Source organism: Nelumbo nucifera, chromosome 5 (assembly GCF_055504915.1).
Source record: "Nelumbo nucifera cultivar China Antique chromosome 5, China Antique-T2T, whole genome shotgun sequence".
In the NCBI taxonomy this organism is placed as follows: Eukaryota; Viridiplantae; Streptophyta; class Magnoliopsida; order Proteales; family Nelumbonaceae; genus Nelumbo; species Nelumbo nucifera.
This window is the reverse complement of record NC_142653.1, coordinates 45,584,649-45,603,440: the sequence shown is the minus strand read 5'-3', so window position 1 is coordinate 45,603,440 and position 18,792 is coordinate 45,584,649. Positions and strand designations below refer to the sequence as shown.

Genomic DNA, 18,792 nt, shown 5'->3' with positions numbered 1-18,792 from the left:
GATGAAAATATCAAGTCCTGAATTCTCAAATTACTCTACAATAAACTGCTTTGAATTAAGGAGAATGATGACTTACCATTGGATTGAAAAATTAGTACAAGGACAAATAATTCTGGACCTCTCATAATCCTGAGTTGATTGTTGTAGCTTCAACAACCAGTCAAAATAGTACTAATAGAGCTAAAAATTTCAAATCTATCAAGAAATTTCTCTACTGTTTTTAGTGTCCTTTGTGAGGTTCTTATTACAGGAAAGAAGAATCTCACCCAGAGTAGTGCCAAACCAGGAAAGATTCAGCTTAACTAGGAAACCTTTCACTGTGAAAGAACCTCGCAAGTGACAATACTTCATCACATGGCTTGTCATGAGGATTAATTCCTTTGTAAACCTAACAGTTGAAGCGTCAACTTAGAGCAAATGCTTTGTTTTTTTTTTTTTTTTTTGGAAGGCTGGCTGGTGAATCAACCATTTCTCTTTAGCTTAACTTTACTCAACAGGAAGCTCAGATTGCAATTTCCCATCTGTCTTGAGATCTCCAAATGCATTGAGCACATGTACATGTTGAATGTAGGGTTTGTTTGGGTATATCCCATCATTTCAAAGCAAGAAGCTTCACTGAAATGGAGTGTACCTCCTCTAAAAGCTGGAATAAGTTACAAGAAAAGCCACTGTAAGTGGCTGGGTGTGAGCCGTATGGGGAATCTTAGAGGTCCCTACTCTGATAATATTTCATCTCCACCGACTTGTTCATGCCTTATCCACCGACTGTTGAAATGGCCGAACTGAATTGCTTATTAGTTGCCTTACTGACAGCTAGTGAAATATTTGTGGGTAAAAACAGTCATCCAAGCATGCAATTTGGCTATTTGCATTCTACTTAATTGCTTATCTACTAAAGGACAAATTAATAAGCAGTTCAGTTCAGGCAATTCAGCTGTTGTCATGACCCCCCGAGATTGCTGTGGTCATCTGTATTATTGAAATGTCCCCATGGCCATGGTAAGGCAGTCCGGCCGGACTAGCCTATATACATTAATAGATATGATGAGGTGACTGTGCTCTTCGGTTCCATCAAAAACACAAAAACTTTGATGGATGGAGGGGGATTGTAGTTTTATAGTTCTACATAAAGGTCGAGGTAGGGTCTCTGAGAAGGAACTGGCTTGAAGCCCTTGTGATTCCCATTGTGATCACAGTGTCCTTCATAATTCTTTGAAAGAAAATCTCTATACCGAAAAGAAAAAAAAAAGAAAAATCTCTATATCACCATATTAGTGTGAACATGGAATGAGTTGATGATTCCTTGAAAGAAAATCTTAGTGAAGCAAATTGTATTGTTGATTCTTCTTCTTCTTCTTCCACTTGTCATCATCACTGCTGTAAGTTGTAACAAGCTCATAGCACACCTGGGTTGGAAGGTCACATGTTTAGAATATAAGGTATATTCAAGTCTAATCGAAAAACTGAGGGTATGCTCAAATAAATTTATGAAAACTCATGATATGTTATATATATATATATATAACTTCTGGACCAAGCCAGACTAGACTGAGTGAGCTAAATTTTGCTTGGCTCAGGCCCGGCTAGCATTATGTGCAGTTTTAGACTTTTAGTGCAACTCTGATCTGGGATGGGCCTGATAGAAAAACAATTTCCTGGACCTAGTTTGCAATTTGGGCGGGTTTAGGTTGAGCTTTTGTCAAAATTTGAATGAATTTGGCCTCAAGGCCCGAGTCTGAAGTAACATGGGCCACCAATTTTAAAGCAAAATTTTGTAAAGTACAATTCCAATGCTTCAAATTCTAATCATTTTGCCAAAACCCCAGAATTTGACTGCTGCCTAGTGGATTCCAGAATCAAGTTGAATTTTAGAATTGAATATGGAACTAATCTTCTTTTAGAATTCAAACATAACGCCTCTGATTCTCAGTGGAACCGGATTTTGGATAGAATCCAGGCTCTAGAATGCGATCCAGAAGGCCTGGTAATGAGGTTCCGTTTCTTACACTAGTGTTTTGTTTTTGTCCAACTTGATGTAAAATAGTAAATGCTGTAAATTGAGAACATTGCAACTCTGGGGGGTATGGAGGATTCTGCTAGTGGGTGTAATCATGTTTGGTTCTAAATCCTTATTGGCTTTCTTAACCAAAGTTTTAAAAGCTAGACCAGACGAGACAATTGAACCATTAGAACCATCAATGGATCAAATTATTTTGGTTCATTCAAACGTTAGGCCGTCATCTTCATAAAAAAAGCGTGGAAGGATCCAGAGAACCACCAAAGGTTTCTCTATAAGCCATCTTCTCTTATTTTTAATAAAACAAAACAAAAGTACAAAAGTGTTGCTAGAAAATTTTTCATGCATGATCTTGGTTTCTTTAAAGAAGGGAAAATAAATAAAGCATTGTTTGGTTAATCTTTTGGCATGGTCTTTTTGGTTTATAGAAAGAGCGGAAAACCAATTTTTGTTTTTCTTTTTTTTTTTCCGTTTGGTAATAGAAAGAGAAAATCCCAAAGACAAGCACCAAGAAAGTCCAAAATGGCCAATAATGATTTCAATATCCTTATTAGAACCCATTAAAAAAGATAACTAATTGAAACATGGTTTGTTGGTGGATTTAAGTTTTCTATTGTTAATAAAATTACTTCTTATTTATATAGCATTTATTTTTATTTATTTCCATGAATGAACATATAATATTAGAGGTGTACATTTCTTTATAAAATTCTGCATTTTCTATATTTTTTATTTTTATTTATGTGTTGACTTATTTGACTTGAAAGAGAAAACAACCTTATTTTTGGAAAATTTTAAATTTTCTATTCCATTTTCATAATTAATTATTAAAACAATTCTTTTTTGTCACACTTATCTTTCTTTGTTATAACAAATTTATAGTATTTGAGATATGTCAATTTTTTCTGTAAATTTTCTATATTTTTGTTTTTTGTAATTCTATCCATTTTTATTTTTTATTATTTAATTCTATCCCCAACCTTTCGATACTATCCTTCCGTTGGAGCAACCCCACGTCAGGCCATACTCCAGCAAGTGAAAAGATCTCTGGTTATTGCTCTCTTTCCTGTGTTGGACAATGCCAAGACAGTGGGACTGATCTCTCTGCCGGGCGCAATGACTGGTCTTATAATGGGAGGCGCGTCTCCTCTGGAGGCCATTCAGCTACAGATCGTGGTTATGAACATGCTCATCGGGGCATCAACTGTCAGCAGCATTATGTCAACTTACCTCTGTTGGCCCGCCTTTTTCACCAAAGCTTACCAGTTGGAGACCAAGGTCTTTGCTTCCGAGTAGGCACCCAGCTGTGTTGCATTTGCATATATAGATGATAGCAGATCTCCTACGGCCAACTTGTTGAATGTGAGCTAATAATGCATGCAACTGCAGGGAGTTTTTGTTCAGTGACAGAAGCATGATTTTCTACCAACTTGTGATTTTGTGAATGAAATTTGCTGAACTCTTAAATTTCTGTAACCATTTAATGAAGGAAATCCCACAAGGAGTATTTGGTGAATATATAATGAATATATAGCTTTGTCTCTACTATCTACAGCCTACAGGCTGTTTCTTCTTGGATTGAAGTGAAAACAGGATTTGGTGGAATTAATTAATGGATCCACCCACTCACCAAAGAGGAACAGTGTTTGTCTCCTGACAGTGAAGCCGACGTCCCAATTTCCGGGGACCTGAGAATTGTTGATGTTCAAAGCCGACGTCCCAATTTCACCCGCAACTGGTTAACGCTTCCCATCACAGCTTTATCTCCTTTCCGAGCATAGGGTCAGATAGCCCATGAGTCATTTCCTACCGATTCCGGAATACCCGTTTGAGATGATGAAACAGCAAAGATGGTGGAGGAGTTCGCCTGAATTCTAACATCTCCGTTGACCTCACAAAAATCCGATCTTCGTTTCGACACATTGCACATTATCTTAGTCTCTTTTATCACTTCTTTCTCTGCAACTTCACATTATGGAGAAAGCGAGAGAGAAAAAAGTCCCTCTGCTGGGCAACAACCCAGTTTGCCCACCTAACTCAATGAGTCACTCGTTGATAATTTGATATATGTGTATACAAGTTTTGCTTTGTGATAGGACTTCGAAGTCAGCCCAGATAGAGCTGGACTCAGTCAACTACAAGTCCCACTGCTGGTTCCTCCGTCCATTTATTTCGGAGAGTTGGAAGAGAAAAAGAATGAGAGAGGACAGTGAGGGAGGGGAAAAGAAGAGAATAAAGGAAAGCAATAGGTTAAATAGGTTTTAAGAGAAAAAGGAAAAAAAAAAGAAAATAGAAAAAGTTTAGTGGGGTGTTTTGATAATTTAACATACTCCGTCATTTGACTTAACGGTCTGGGGGGATCTTTGTCTCACGGTCATAGTACAAGCGGGTTTTGTCACAAAACAAAGTACGTGGGGTCTTTGTAATTTATCCTAAATTTAATTTGTAGAATTTATTGGTGAGAAACAAAATAATTAAAATAAAATATCTAAGGAGAGACAATGAGAGTTAATACCTTAATGAGGGGGAATTTAATGAAATGGAAAGTAATAGTTAGGGGTGCAAGTCGAGCGGGTTGGGTCAGGTTTATGGTCAACCCAGGCCCCGCCCTAAAATTTGGGCTTAAGGCCCAAGCCCGAGGTCAAGCCTGATTTTCCCAACTTGAGCCCAACTCGCCTTGTACTTTGATGCACTCGGGTTGGGCTCAGGCCTGGGCCGGGCTTGGGTTAGTCAATGAACCCACTCTAAAATTATACATATATAAATGTATTTATGCAAATATATATACATATATTTATGTATGTATGTAAATATGTATGCAAAATATCTATACAAATGTTATATATACAAATATGTATTGTAAATATGTATGCAACATTTACATATATTGATGGAGGATGATTTGGCCCGACTTACGAAATGGTGACACGTGGACTTGACTCAACACGAGCAACAACTCAACATCGTGGCCTAGTACGACCAAGTAACGAGCTCATAAAGCAGCATGTTACATCGTAGCTCGCAAAAGAAGGAGCTCGTCACAACGCGATCTTCGGGTTCCCCGAGCTACCCTGAAAGGGATATTCCGAGGCAACTTTAGCTCGCGAGCTAGGGAAACCAGCTCGCCCAAGCCCCCAAGCAGATAAGTCATCCTAGGGACCAATTCTACTAAGGGTAACCCTGAAGCATTCTAAGCTCGCTACAAAGTAGCTCACGAATGAGCAGCACGAGCGTCAATATCCAAGCTTCCATCTGAAGTGTTCCTCAGGAAGGTTCCTCAAGTATCTCACCAACCCGTGGCCTTTCGCACAATGGGGCATCGATATCCTTGGACCGTTCCCGCCAGCGGCAGGCCAAAGGAAGTTCTTAGTAGTAGCAGTGGATTACTTCACCAAGTAGGTAGAAGTTGAACCTCTTGTAATGATCACAGCCCGAAACGTCCAAAACTTCTTTTGGAAGAACATTGTGCCGCTTCAGGCTACCTCGGGTACTAATTTATGACAATGGCAATCAGTTCGAGGACATCAAATTCCAGAACTTGTGCCAAGATATGGGGATACGACAGAATTTCACTTCAGTCGCGCACCCTCAAGCAAACGGTCAAGCAGAAGTCACAAACAGAGCCATCCTCCGCGGACTGAAGGCACGTATAGACCGAGCTAAAGGATTATGGGCAGACGAGCTACCCAGTGTTCTATGGGCTTACCGAACCACGGAGAAAACCGCCATAGGAGAGACTCCCTTCAACCTCACCTACGGCACCGAAGTAGTTATCCCGGCAGAAATCGAAGTACCTACGCTGCGATTGAAAGCATACAATGATAAGACGAATGAAGATGAGCTACATACCAACCTCGATCTCCTCGACGAAGTAAGGCACCTCGCGTACATCAGGACCGCAGCTTACCAGCAAAGAGTAGCTTGGTACTATAACGCCAGGGTCAAGAAGCAGAACCTCCGCGTTGGCGACCTGGTCCTGCGTAAAGTTATGGTACCTGAGCCCGATGCTAGCAAGCTCAGGTCCAACTGGGAAGGACCTTATCGAGTGAAACGAGTGCTCTGGGAAGGAACATACGAGCTCGAGACCCTCGAAGGGAAACAAGTACCTCAGGCATGGAATATTGTCAACTTAAGACAGTATTACCTGTAACAACTGAGCAGACTATGAGTCATTCCCAGAGCCTAAGGGCCAAAAATGCCGAGCTAACGTGACCTCGGCATAATAAGACCCAGTCGCCTCCATGGCATGGGCGAACTCCAAGAGTGGACTATGAGTCACTCCTAGAGCCTAAGGGCCAAAATGCCAAGCTAACGTGACCTCGACATAATAAGACCCGGTCATCTCCGTAGCATGGGCAAACTCCAAGGGTGAACTATAAGTCACCCCCCTGTCACGGGGGTAATTCTACAGCGGAAGAAACCCGTGCGGCGTCCAGGCCAAGCCTTTCTACGCTTAGAGGCTAGGAATTGCCCGACGGGATGGCTCCACCAAAGTCAGTAGCATTGGATCATGACCTCAAGTCCAATGGCCGGGGCTCTCTCCTGGCTCATACCGGTCCATGGAAGGCGCCGCTTACGTGCTAAAGGGGGACAACCATAATGCAAGGCGACCATGCGCCGATGAGGTGACTTGGCACCGATGTGATGGGTCTCCTATATGCCGATGATGACAGGCACCTGTGTGCCATGATTATAGGCAACTGCTTGGGCCGAAACACACTCGTGCGCTAGAGGCAACGGGGTAGCTCACTCAGCTTGGGCAAGGGGCTGGCGTGGTGAAGGGTCATGCTTGAGCCAGGCCCGCATGCCAAGCCTCCCTTGAGTATCGGTAGCGCAATGCCGGTCCAACACTGTTCCCATGAGCAAGTGTGCGCCCATGAGGAACCCTGGTAGCCATGCTAGCCGTTAACCAGGGCCGCCCCGCAAGGGGATGATGGTCTAGGAGTGCCAAGGTTAGGCACCCAAAGAGGTCGACCACCCCTCCTCAAAGAGTACGTTAAACTTTTGGTGGTCTGCTTGAAGATGACATAAATTCTCCCAAAAATCTTATAGGCGAAAATGACGGTGATGTCCCTAACGTAAGCCTGCCAAGCGTAGGCAAGGCTTAGCCTGTGTTGAACCGTAACACCCCGGCATACGGGCTAAAACACCGAACTAACTAACACCTCGACATCAAGAAAGACTTAGCCATTTTGATGATGAAGGCAAAGTATGAAAAGCGTAAGCAGCTCGGGTTTAAACCCCGCCACGCATAGTTCGTTTCAGTATGTTGATTGAACTAAAGAACAACCGACAAGTGTATGGTTCAGGCACATATGGTAATCACTTCGCTGCGCACCATAGAGATGCCTTAAATGATTAAGGGACAGCTCGAAATAACGACTATCGAGAAGTCCTACATCGGGTATGTAGCTCTAATAGCTCGGGTGTTGAAATCGCCTTAGCAATAATAAAGAGAACACATCATACTTGGAAGAAAAAGAAGAAATTTCATTACCATAAAAAAGAAAAGAGAAAGAAAAATTACAAGGCAATAACCGAGCTAGACAGCTTGGGAAAGTCTGACAATCAAAGGGCACAACCGCCCAACCAAAGATCTTTGCAAGACCGGGTTTATGGTACCCGAAAACCACCAAAAGTCCAGAAAGACACCGCCAAAGCCTCAAGGATCCGCCTCCTCATCTTCGTCCTCCAGAGAGTCAGGCTCCTCTTCCTCCGCCTGGTCCGCCGTCTCGGGAGACAGGCTCTTCATAGTGATGCCGTCAAGGTTGAACACGAAGAATTTCTTCCGAACCAACCACCGGCAGAGCTTAAACCTAGAGCGGTACGAACTCAAGCCGTATTCCACCTAGAGGTCGTGATATTCCTAGGAGTTCTTGAAAATCCCATACCGCCTTCTCTCGCTCAGCCTCCACCATCTAGTAAAATTCCAAGTCCGATCCAGAAGAGTAGACTCCAAGTCTCGCACCACCCTCGACGACTCCTCCCTATAACGCGCGCTCTCTTCAGAAAGTCGGGCAATCTATGCCTCCTGGTCGTGGATGAGCAACTCCTGAGATTCACTCCCCTTGCGAGTGTGATGGAGCTCACCCCAAGTCCGGTCGAGCTCGCCCTAGAGCTTCTGATTGGTAGCCCGTTGGTCGATGGTGTCGCCGCAGTGGATGCGCGTCTAGAGGGCCATGGCATGGATGGCGGTATTCACCTGCCAACAAAAGGAGAATCAGAGGACAGCAAAATGAAGCAAAATGAGAGAAGAAAGGAAATAATCACTTACCACCATGTAGTGAGAGGAGGCAAACACAGCGAGGTTTTCGGGCTCCATTTCCCCCCACTTGGCAATCTCGTCGTTACAGATCGCCCTCCGGCTCTTCCGTCGAGCCACGACGTAATCATTCACCCCTCCCAGTTCCCCACTGGGAACCGCGGATAAGGGAATGGCTGGAGAGGATTACGGGGAGTCACCCCCTGCCGTGGGAGCTCGCCCCCTTTGAAGCCAGCCCCACTAGCTCCTCCTTCGGGGGGAGGTGACGGGATTTCAGGTGGCGGAATCTCAAACGGCAGAGAGGATAAGACTGGCTCGGCCGATCCGAACTTGGTGCCCCCCGAGGGGGGAGTCCGATCGGAGCGCGACCTCTTCTCTCTATGCCTTTGGTTGCTTGAAAGGAGACGGCGCGAGCCGATACTAGACATGATGGCTGCCAAGAAGAAACCACAAAGTGTTAGTTCGGTAAGAACGAAGTATATGTATATAAACACAGCGTTATGACAAGTACTACGCGACCTAAAAAGGCAACTTACTCAGGCTCAGACCGGGCTGCACGAGCTTCTCCTCGGTCAAGTAGTCCGAATGGAGGAAGCTTACCGATGCCCAGGACAACATCATTTTTTGAGTATCAGGGTCCAGCTCGACCCTGGAGTCCTGGATGATGCCCCTCGAAGAAGTAGGGAAGGGCCACCCTTCAGGGTTGCGGACCAAAAAATAATCCCACTTCCAAGCAGGAATCTTTTTCGGGAGCTTATGCTAGAGCTTGTAGCCACGGCGGGGAGAGAAGTAATAGAGATGCCTCCCCAATGGAGCCCCAGGGGTGGCATTCTTTATACAGAGGATAGCGGAAAAAATATCGAGATTCAAGGGAAGACAGTATTCCCAACACAAGGATATGGTCCCAACCATGTTCCGAATGGCATTGGGATGGAGTTGATCGATAGTGACATTAAAGTGATTTAGCACCTCCACTATCAAGGGGTGCAGGGGGAGACGCAGGCCAGATTCGAGCTGCTCCTGGTAAATGACTATCTCATTGGGACCATGCTCCCACGAAAAGTTACCGGTGGGAAGGCAGTAGAGGAGGTCCTTGGGGAGGTGGAAATAACTAATTAGAGACCTAAGCCTCCCCCTGTCATGGAGGAAGGGCCAAAAGTGTCAGGCTCCCTTCCTCGGGAGGTGGAGGCTCCTTCGCCAGAGGCCTACCTAGCCCCCGAAACCTGCTCCCAAGCTCCCCCGAGCTCGAGGGAGCATCATCGTCCTGGTCACCACCCTGGTGATGAATATGGTACGGATACCCCAACATGACTGACAGTAATTGAGACTCACCGGAAAGGACGGGGTGAAGTGAGTTGAGGAACTCGAGTAGACATGACAGATGTGCGACCTCAGAATCCGAAGACAGCAAGATGGCGTGAGGGAAAATGAGACCCAGAGGGCCCTCCTATTATAGCCCCCACGTCTCCGAATCAACGGCCCAGATTAAAGCAGATCCAACAGTTCGCAGGCGTACTGACCGCACGCCTTCTGAAAACCGAAAGTGATTGGCTGCACGTCTTCCATGATTAAGGTAATGACGGCTGCACGATGTCCGGAGTTAAGAGCCACTTCAGCACATTTTCGGAATTCGAAGTCAGAAGATCTCCTGATTCCCGCGAATGCATTTAATGTGAGTAGTCAATCAAGTTTGAATTTTGGTCAAATCAGTCCATCGTACTTCATGAACTCCTTGTGCTAAGGCAACGCTCTCAGTTGGAGGAGTGGGGGGCAATTGATGGAGGATGATTTGGCCCGACGTACAAAATGGTGACACGTGGACCTGACTCAGCACGAGCAACAACTCAACATCGTGGCCTAGTACGACCAAGTAACAAGCTCCTAAAGCAGCTCGCTACATTGTAGCTCGCCACAACGCGAGCTCCGGGTTCCCCGAGCTACCCCGAAAGGGATATTCCGAGGCAACTTTAGCTCGCAAACTAGGGAAACCAACTCGCTCGAGCCCCCAAGCAGATAAGTCATCCCAGGGACCAATTCTACTAAGGGTAACCCTGAAGCATTCCGAGCTCGCTACAAAGTAGCTTGCGAATGAGCAGCACGAGCGTTCCTCAGGAAGCTTCCATCTGATAGGTCGTACTGATCAGACTACGCCATGTCCCTTAACTAACGGCGCAGTCCCTGTCCTTTCGACAGTTTGCATCCACGTCTCTCAGCAAGCGGAGGCACGCCTTCCCTTTGGAGACGTGTCACTCACCCGGGCAAGGAGTACGTTGCAGGGGCCCAGTGGCGATTACGCCCGATCTGACAAGAACGCCCCTATAAAAGCCCTTAGTGCAGAAGATAAGCTTCTTCTTCAGACTTCTAATCTCTCAAGGATAGTGAAAAAGCGTGACCTACACTCTTAGCTACCACACACTTCTTTTCTCTTTTCCCTACGTTCTAACTTAAGCATCGAATTATTCCCACTGGGTAAAATCCCTGGGAATCCTTCCTTTCCATCTTCTTAGGTGTCGTCCGTTGCCAACAAGGAGCCAGTCAGCAGCCAACTAGGAGTGCCCGAGCCCAGCCCAAAAAATTAAAAAATACCAACTTCTTGGGCCCGAGCCCAATCCGAGGACCGAAAATCCAAGCCTAGTCCGTGTAAAATTCCAGGTTGGGCTAGTTCGGGCTCAGGCTGGGCCCACCCAAGTTGCACCCCTAGTAATAGTACTATAAATTACATTTTTTGCCCATAGAGTGAAAGAGGAACTAAATTCATAAATATGAGTGTTTTACTCAAGAAAAATCCACAAAACTCTTGTATTTAAAGTACGTTAAATATAAGATGTAATCTATACTATTATAAAATTGTGAATGAGGTATTTGGTTTTTTATTTTTTCACTAAAATACCCTTCCTCTTGAATTTGGTTCTTCTTTGAGAGGATAAAAAAGGTAATTAAAATAATACTATTAAGTACATTCGATTACCTCTTGTTAAGTCTTAGGTTTAAGATATTAAATAAATATCATTCTCTTTCTCATTGAATCCAACATTTATACTTTTTTCTCATCATTAAATTCCACTAATAAATCCATACACAATAATTATTAGTAGAATGCAATTTTATATTTTTAAAATAAACGTAGAAATCAAATCATATTTTTCATCTAGGTGGTGGATAAGTAGTTCAACCATCTCAGTCAAATGGATAATTCTATGATGTCATAAATAAATAATACAAATTTAAAATATAAAAATACAAAAGCATAGAAAATAAAGAAATTTTGGAAAAAAATGGAAATATTTCTATTATTATATATTTGTCATATTTAGAAAAAAAGATAAATATGATAAATAGACATAATTTTATTAATGATGGACTTGGAATATACAACTTAAAACTGATGGGAAATAAAACCATTTTCCTATCTAGAGGGTGGGTTAGTGGTTCAACCTTTTAGGTCAAATGAGTTAACACATGATGTATAATTAAAAATAAAATTTTTAAAATAGAATAATAGAAAAAAATATGAAAACAATTTGAGCACATCTATAATATTATATATTAATCATATAAACAAAAATAAGTGTGATAAACAATAATTATTTTATTAATGATGTAAATGAAATGCAAAATTTAAAACCAGTCTAAAAATGAAACTATTTTCATATTTAGATGGTAGGTTAATGATATAACCTTTTGGGTCAAATGGGTCAATCTATGATGTCATAATTAAGTAATAAATATTAAATATATATATATATATATATATATATATATATATATATAATCAAAGAAAACATAAGCTTTGTATAAAGCATTTTGATACATTTCTAATGTTGTATATTCATCATATTAAACAAATAAATGTGAAAATAAGAATTGCTTTTATTAACGTTGAAAATGGAATACATGATTTAAAATCAATAGAAAAAGCAAAATAGTTTTTCTATCCAGGTGGTGGGTTAATGGTTCAACTGTTCATATCAAATGGATCAACACATAATGCTATAATTAAATAATAAAATACATAAAGTTCTAAAAACGTAGAATTTTGTAGATAAATTTGGGCACATTCTATACTATTATATATTTATCATATAAAAAGGGTGATAGATGAGAATTATTTTTATTAATGATGGAAATGGTATAAAAGTTAAGAGAACAAAAATAAAGAGCATTTATGTGTAACACATGACCTCCACTAACTATGTCAAATGGTTCAATGATTTAATTAGTTAGTACACCATGCTTTGATCATTTTTTTTTGTTCCGTGAATTCTAGTAAAAATACTAAGATATTATTATCGTCATCATCATTTGAAACTGCCACGTGCAATGTGCATACGCGTTTACTAGTGAAAGTATATGAGAGTTAATGCCTTAAATACAAAACTTAATGATGAAGGATATATTGAATTTAATAAAAATAGTAGTTCAAATTATGTTTTTTGCTCTCATTAGACCAAGTTAAAAAAAAAGAGTATTTTAGTAAAAAAAAATTCCAAAATCTAGACCTCATTTATATTTTTAATAGTAGTATAGATATAGATATAAATGTATTGCAACAACTAGTAGGAAAATCATATTTTTCCTTCCCTCTTGTTACTATTTGTTTTCCCTTCTTTCTATCTATTCTTTTCTACTCTATAGTTATATTTTACAACTCATTAATGGAAAAAAAAACCCTCTCCATTAGTCATTTGGAGCTTTAAGGATTTAACCTTAATTTTATTTTTACACAAAATATTACAAATGGATTGAATCATTGCCCACTTAACGGGTTAAATGATTCAATGGTTCACTCGCCCAAGTCAACCAATTTTAGAGATTTTATGAGTTTATAGATGAACTGGGATGTCTCACCTTAGGGTGAGAGGTTGAATGGTTCAACTACCCAGATCAATGGTGGTTTAGAAACATGTGTCAAAATTGCTAAAAGCTTTTTGATCATTGTTGTAATCTTCCTTAAAGTTTGGTAATTACAATCACCTCCCTTAAACTTTTTGACATAGTTGCAAGTAGACCCCTCTGTTAGAATCCCCTAAGAAGAGGCACAAAAGTGTCCAAAATACCAATGTAATTACTTTCAACGAAAATATTTATTTTCCAAATTTTCTCTATATATCAATTGTTACTCTAAGCATTGCCAATCTCTTTTTGAAAATTGATTTATGTTCCATTTATGTTTATTGAGTAAACGTTTTGTATTTGTGTGGCTGCAAAATCAAGAAAAGCAATTAATGAGGGCATTTATGACACATAGGCGCTATTAGGCACCACATCAGCAAATGTGCCAATAAACACCTACCTGTTGGGGGAAATTCCAAAATGAAGTTTTTTGAAATGGGAGAGACGCATAGAAAACGATCTTTGCTTTTGTTGATGGGGCGTCTATTTGGTAACGTTTACTCAATAAACTTAAACGGAACCAAACACATACTTTATGTTGTTCATCAAGTTTGTATTGCTTTTTTAGAAACCAACCTCAATAATAATTGCATGGGTATTTTAGACATTTTCGTACCTCTAACAAGAAGATTATAAGAAAGGGAATCTACTTACAAATGTGTCAAAAAGTTCAAGGAGATGATTGCAATTATCAAACTTCGTTGGAGGTTTCAGCAATTCGCCTCCTAAATAACGAGATCACATCAGCACCTTCCTGAACGCGCCCCACAGACGCCCCACATGCACATCTCAGCGTGCATTAGGAGCATCTCCCGTACTAGATGCTCCCAATGCACGGTGGAGATGTTCTGAGGCGCTGTAGGTGGTGCGGTGCTGATGTGAACTCCTAAATAACTTGCAATTTCATAGTCGACATTCTCTCTCTAGGTTTGCTGGATGCTGGTCCTGATTTAGCTGAACTCGGAAAGAGCAACGATTCCGGGTCATTTCTGTGTAGTCGATTGGCTTCGGAACTCCACAAACTGGTAAGACGTTTCTTTTGTTTATTTTAATTTTTAATTTTTAATTTTTGCAATTTTTTTTCTCTGGATCGCACCAATTTTCAGAAATGTTGGACAAGTGTCTCTGAATTGTTAATGGAAACATATGGTGTTCAAATGATGATGCTAGGTGTTGGTTTGAATGGTCATTGGCGTTCTACTGATTGGCATCTGAAGCATGTCGATTGTGTGCTTTTCTAATTGTTTGAAGAAAACCCCTATGATCAGGAATTTGTGACTTTACATCCATATGTGTTCTTTCTGGTAAAAATGAATTGTATTGAGAGTTTGCAAGAAATTGACTTTAATCGTACCCGAAATGGGGGGCTGAGTCTGGAAATGTTGAACGAATTCCATCAGCCACTGGTTAGTTCTTTTTCATGTAGCTGCTGTAATGAGGTAGATAATTATGATGCTCACTCGTTTAAAATGAATAAGTTGGTAGATGAAGCCATGAGGGTCATTTTGGCATGAGATTCGTGGTTCGTAGGATAGATCTTTCATAAATTGCACTGTTTCTGAGAAATATGTGTGGTTTGTTTGACCTTGTAAAGAGGAAATGATACATAAAAATGGTTAAATAACTAACAAAATCAGAAATAGCAGCCTTCTTTTTCATAATCCCTTTATTCGAAGTTTCGAACCTATGAAAATTCATAGGATTTCTTTCTTCCTCCAATGAGAAAAAAAAATCCTTTCTGCTACTGTGAACTAACTTGTCTACTTCCTTTGGGTCTACTATCTTCTTCACCTCTTTATTCGCACTATCCAGCTCTTTGACTTGTATGAGGTAGAGTCTGAGTCTCCTCGGACAGATTCCAGTTGAGCACTGCTATTCTTCTTCTCTACTCCTTAACATTGGCCTCAAAAGTCAACATTTTCCATCTAAAGATATTCAATCCCCTTCACCACCCTTCTTGGTCCCTATTAATCCTTCCATCCCACTAATTTGCCCAAGCCCTATCTTGTTTTCTGCCCCCTTACCTAAGCACTCATTCCGTTCTTTCCCTGTTCTCTCTTTAAGCTTTGCTTCAAACACTCTTAACAGTAAGGAAGCACTGCTACAGTGTTCTACTTTTTGTCTCCACTCTCTATCTTGAAGCAGTGAACCATCAGTATTTTCATTACTTAGCTTCTAGACAAACTAGACAGAATGCCCTCAGAATTTGATGGAGAATACCAATGCACTGGCCAGGCCAATCAATTCCACCCTACAGTTAATAAGGTTCATATCAACCTTAGAATACAACAAGACATGCAGCCTTAAGTTGGTCCTAAAAATAGACTCCTCTAGACCAACTACTTCACATGAGGCCTTCATTCCCAATGTGGAACTGTGGATTAGGTTGACCTTTTCTGTTACGGGTCTTAACTCTTAACTTTTACCCACCTACAAGTTTACTTCTTTGAATTGCATGTTCCATGCTAAGTTTGAAATATCAGTGTCAGTGGAAATTTATCATGAAAATATAGGAAACATGTCAGAAATGTCATACGCAAATATTGTAAAAACTATAGACATTGGGGAAACATTGTGAAATATGCAGAAATATACAATAATATTTTATGAAATGATAAAAGAAGCATAGGTAACACCCTTTTAGATTATTAAAGCCAAGAAACTAAGGTTAATAAACAAAATAGCATGCTGCAAAGTTGTCATCTAGACTTTAAAACTACATACTAGAATAAGTTCAAGAAAAATTTAATCTCATAGAAAGTGTAAATGGTTTTATTAGATAAACTAAATAATCTATTACACAAGAGAAAACTAAGATTTAGCATTATGTCCAAAGATAATTTTGAGATGGCTCAAAGAGGGGATCATGTGCATTATATGGGCAACAGTACTGCTATTCCACATATTTATGATATTATTGCCAACTCATTGTGTTATAAAACTATCTTGTATACTCCAGATGGTGTTGGTAGTTTTTACTAGTTAATATGTTGTAATTCCAGTAATATTTCGTGTGGATTCCCATGGAACTAGAAATGTGTCATGGAAATCTTAGGATATATATTGACATTTTAAATAATGGTTCTACATGAGGGTTTACTTCAGGGGGCATTTTGAATGGTGATTCCTACCACCTTAATGGTGGATGCAACTTTACCTAGTATCTAAATCAATTTTAAACAAGTTCTATTTTTCTCTCCATTTATCATAAATCCAAAGAATAGGAGAATTTGAGTTTTTTTTTTCGTTTCCATATTTTTTGACACCTTGAACAAAAAAAAAAGGACAAAACAATATCTCTTAAGATTCTTACTAAAAATATTTTTGAAGCAAAAGGTTTTCAAGCAAAATAGTAGTAGTCAAGATTTTCTTCTGTGTGGTAAAATTTTGCTGAAAAAGGATTTCTATTTTAACAAAAACAGTTCTTCTTGGCTTCTCAGAGGAGATTTTCGTTTCCATGGCTCCTGTTGCTCCAAGATCTGGAGATGCAGTCTTTGCTAATATTGAGCGTGTAGTAAGTAATCCTGCACTATATCTGATAGATCACCATGAAAGTTTCTTTCTTTTGTTAACCTTTGAAATTGATTTGCAACGATCTGGTGTAGAATGCAGAATTATTTACCCTAACCTATGGGGCAATAGTACGGCAGCTGCTTACAGATTTGGAAGAGGTGGAGGAAGTCAACAAGCAGCTTGATCAAATGTATTGGTTTTAGCTTTAATGCTATCCATTTTGTTCTCTTTACGTCTAAATCTGATTGATTCTGTTGTTTCTCTTTATGTTTGCATTGATGCTTTTATTTTTGGACAACAGTTTGACTTTTATATTAAAGTTTGCTTGCTTTGCACTTTCTTTTAGGGTTGTTTAGGTTATACTTCATCTGATGTTTATTATTTAGGCTATGTTTGGATTGAAGGAAAAGGTAGGAAAACCTTTACATGGGAAAGGAAGGGAAACCTTTCCCTTTTTTTTTGATAGATAATAAAGATTTTATTAAAAATATCACAAATATCACAAATGATACATATTACAAGATCCCACAAAGAGGCACGAGGTGCCGCCTCTAAACTGTATCCCAAGCTTACAATTGAGCCCAAAAAATCTGATTCCTATGTACCCCTTGTTTAGCTAAAAAATCTGCCAATCCATTTGCCGATCTTCTTTCCCATTGAACTGTGATTGATATGTTTGAAGTTAGCCATCTGAATCTTCTCAAAGCCCCTCTGTAGAACCAGGCTGCAGTCTCCGGCTCTTTTATCCACCCAATAACCAGTTTAGAGTCCCCTTCAATAATTAAGTTTTCCAATCCCATCTCCTTAGCAAACTCTGCTCCTTTTAGAGCAGCTTGGACTTCTGCATTAACTGAATCTCCCACACCAATAGGACCAGAATATAAGGCTATGATCTGGCCCTCAGCATTTTTGAAGACTCCCCCAATTCCAGACAGCCCTGGGTTACCTTGGCTGCTGCCATCAAAATTTAATTTGATAGCTCCTTCTCCTGGAGGCTCCACTCCACCACAGGTTTAAGTCTTACAGCAGAACTTTTGGCAATTTGCTCCCAATTCCTCCAGAAATCAACAAAGGAGAAAGGTTGAAACAGGTCCAATGACTTTGCCCAACTTATGGCCTTATATAGGATACTTCCCCATATACTAATCTCATTCTTCTTCTTATCATTGAAAATTCTGGCATTTCTTTCCTCCCAAACAGTCCACACCAAAGCAGCTCCCGCACACGTCCACAAGACTCTACCTCTTTTCTTTGGCTACCTGAAGGTTGTGGGGTGAAAGAGATTGCTAATCTGCCTTGGTTCTGTCCACCTACACCCAAAAAGATCAAAAAGCTTCTCCTATAGACCTACAACAAAAGGACAAGAGATTAGTAAATGGTAACAACTCTCTTCATTTGCTTTGCAGAGGGTACACCAGTTAGGGGAGATGCAGAGACCCGGTTTCCTTTCTTGCAAGACATCCAGAGTGTTTATTTTTCCAAGAGACACTTCCCAACAGAGGGCTCCCACTTTGGGAGGGATAGGCGTAGACCAAACCTCCTTGTTATGAAAAGGGTGAGGATTAGGATTTGAGCACAAAGACGAGGAAAAGGAGGCACAGGAGAAAGCACCCAGGGAATTAGCACCCATATGCGGCTATTAGGAGGGGAGGGGTCCAAACAAATAGGTTCAAGAATTTTAAGGAGCAAAGCAGCCTGGTCAAACTCAAAATCCCTTAAATCTCTCCTAAAGCCCAAATTCCAGTCTAGACCGGAGGAAACAGAGAAGGAAGCAAGCCTCTGAATTGGCTCATTTTTAAAACAAGAAAGGGAATACAAAGAAGGAAAAAGGTCCTTAAGGATAGAGTTTCCAACCCAAGTGTCCTCCCAAAACAATAACTTATCTCCAGTACCAGCATTATGCCTGATCAGGTTCCAGAAAAGAGGAAGAATACTATGAATAGACTTCCAAGGGAAATTGAGCATAGCTTATCAATATACACCATCATCCCAACCTTTACTTGTCGCACCATGAACACTTCTTACCATCTTGTGCTATAGCTTTCCCTCTCCAGAGGCCACCTCCACAGCCATTTACCCAAAAGTGCTGTGTTCTTCTTCCTTAAAT

General features: G+C 40.6%; 1 protein-coding gene across 2 annotated transcripts in view; it reads left to right on the top strand.

Annotated features, from left to right (window-relative positions):
• Window positions 1-14,057: 14,057 nt before the first annotated feature.
• The window catches only part of LOC104608535 (Transport protein particle (TRAPP) component), a 37,002-nt gene continuing 32,267 nt past the window's right edge, over window positions 14,058-18,792 (top strand). The window contains exons 1-3 of one of the 2 annotated variants that reach the window (XM_010274565.3): window positions 14,058-14,197; window positions 16,613-16,686; window positions 16,778-16,875. In XM_010274565.3, coding sequence (XP_010272867.1) covers window positions 16,630-16,686; window positions 16,778-16,875 — 155 coding nt within the window. In that variant the 5' untranslated portion in view covers window positions 14,058-14,197; window positions 16,613-16,629. Of the gene's footprint in view, window positions 14,198-16,594; window positions 16,687-16,777; window positions 16,876-18,792 lie in introns of both variants that reach the window. The other variant, XM_010274566.3, reaches the window with a different exon arrangement.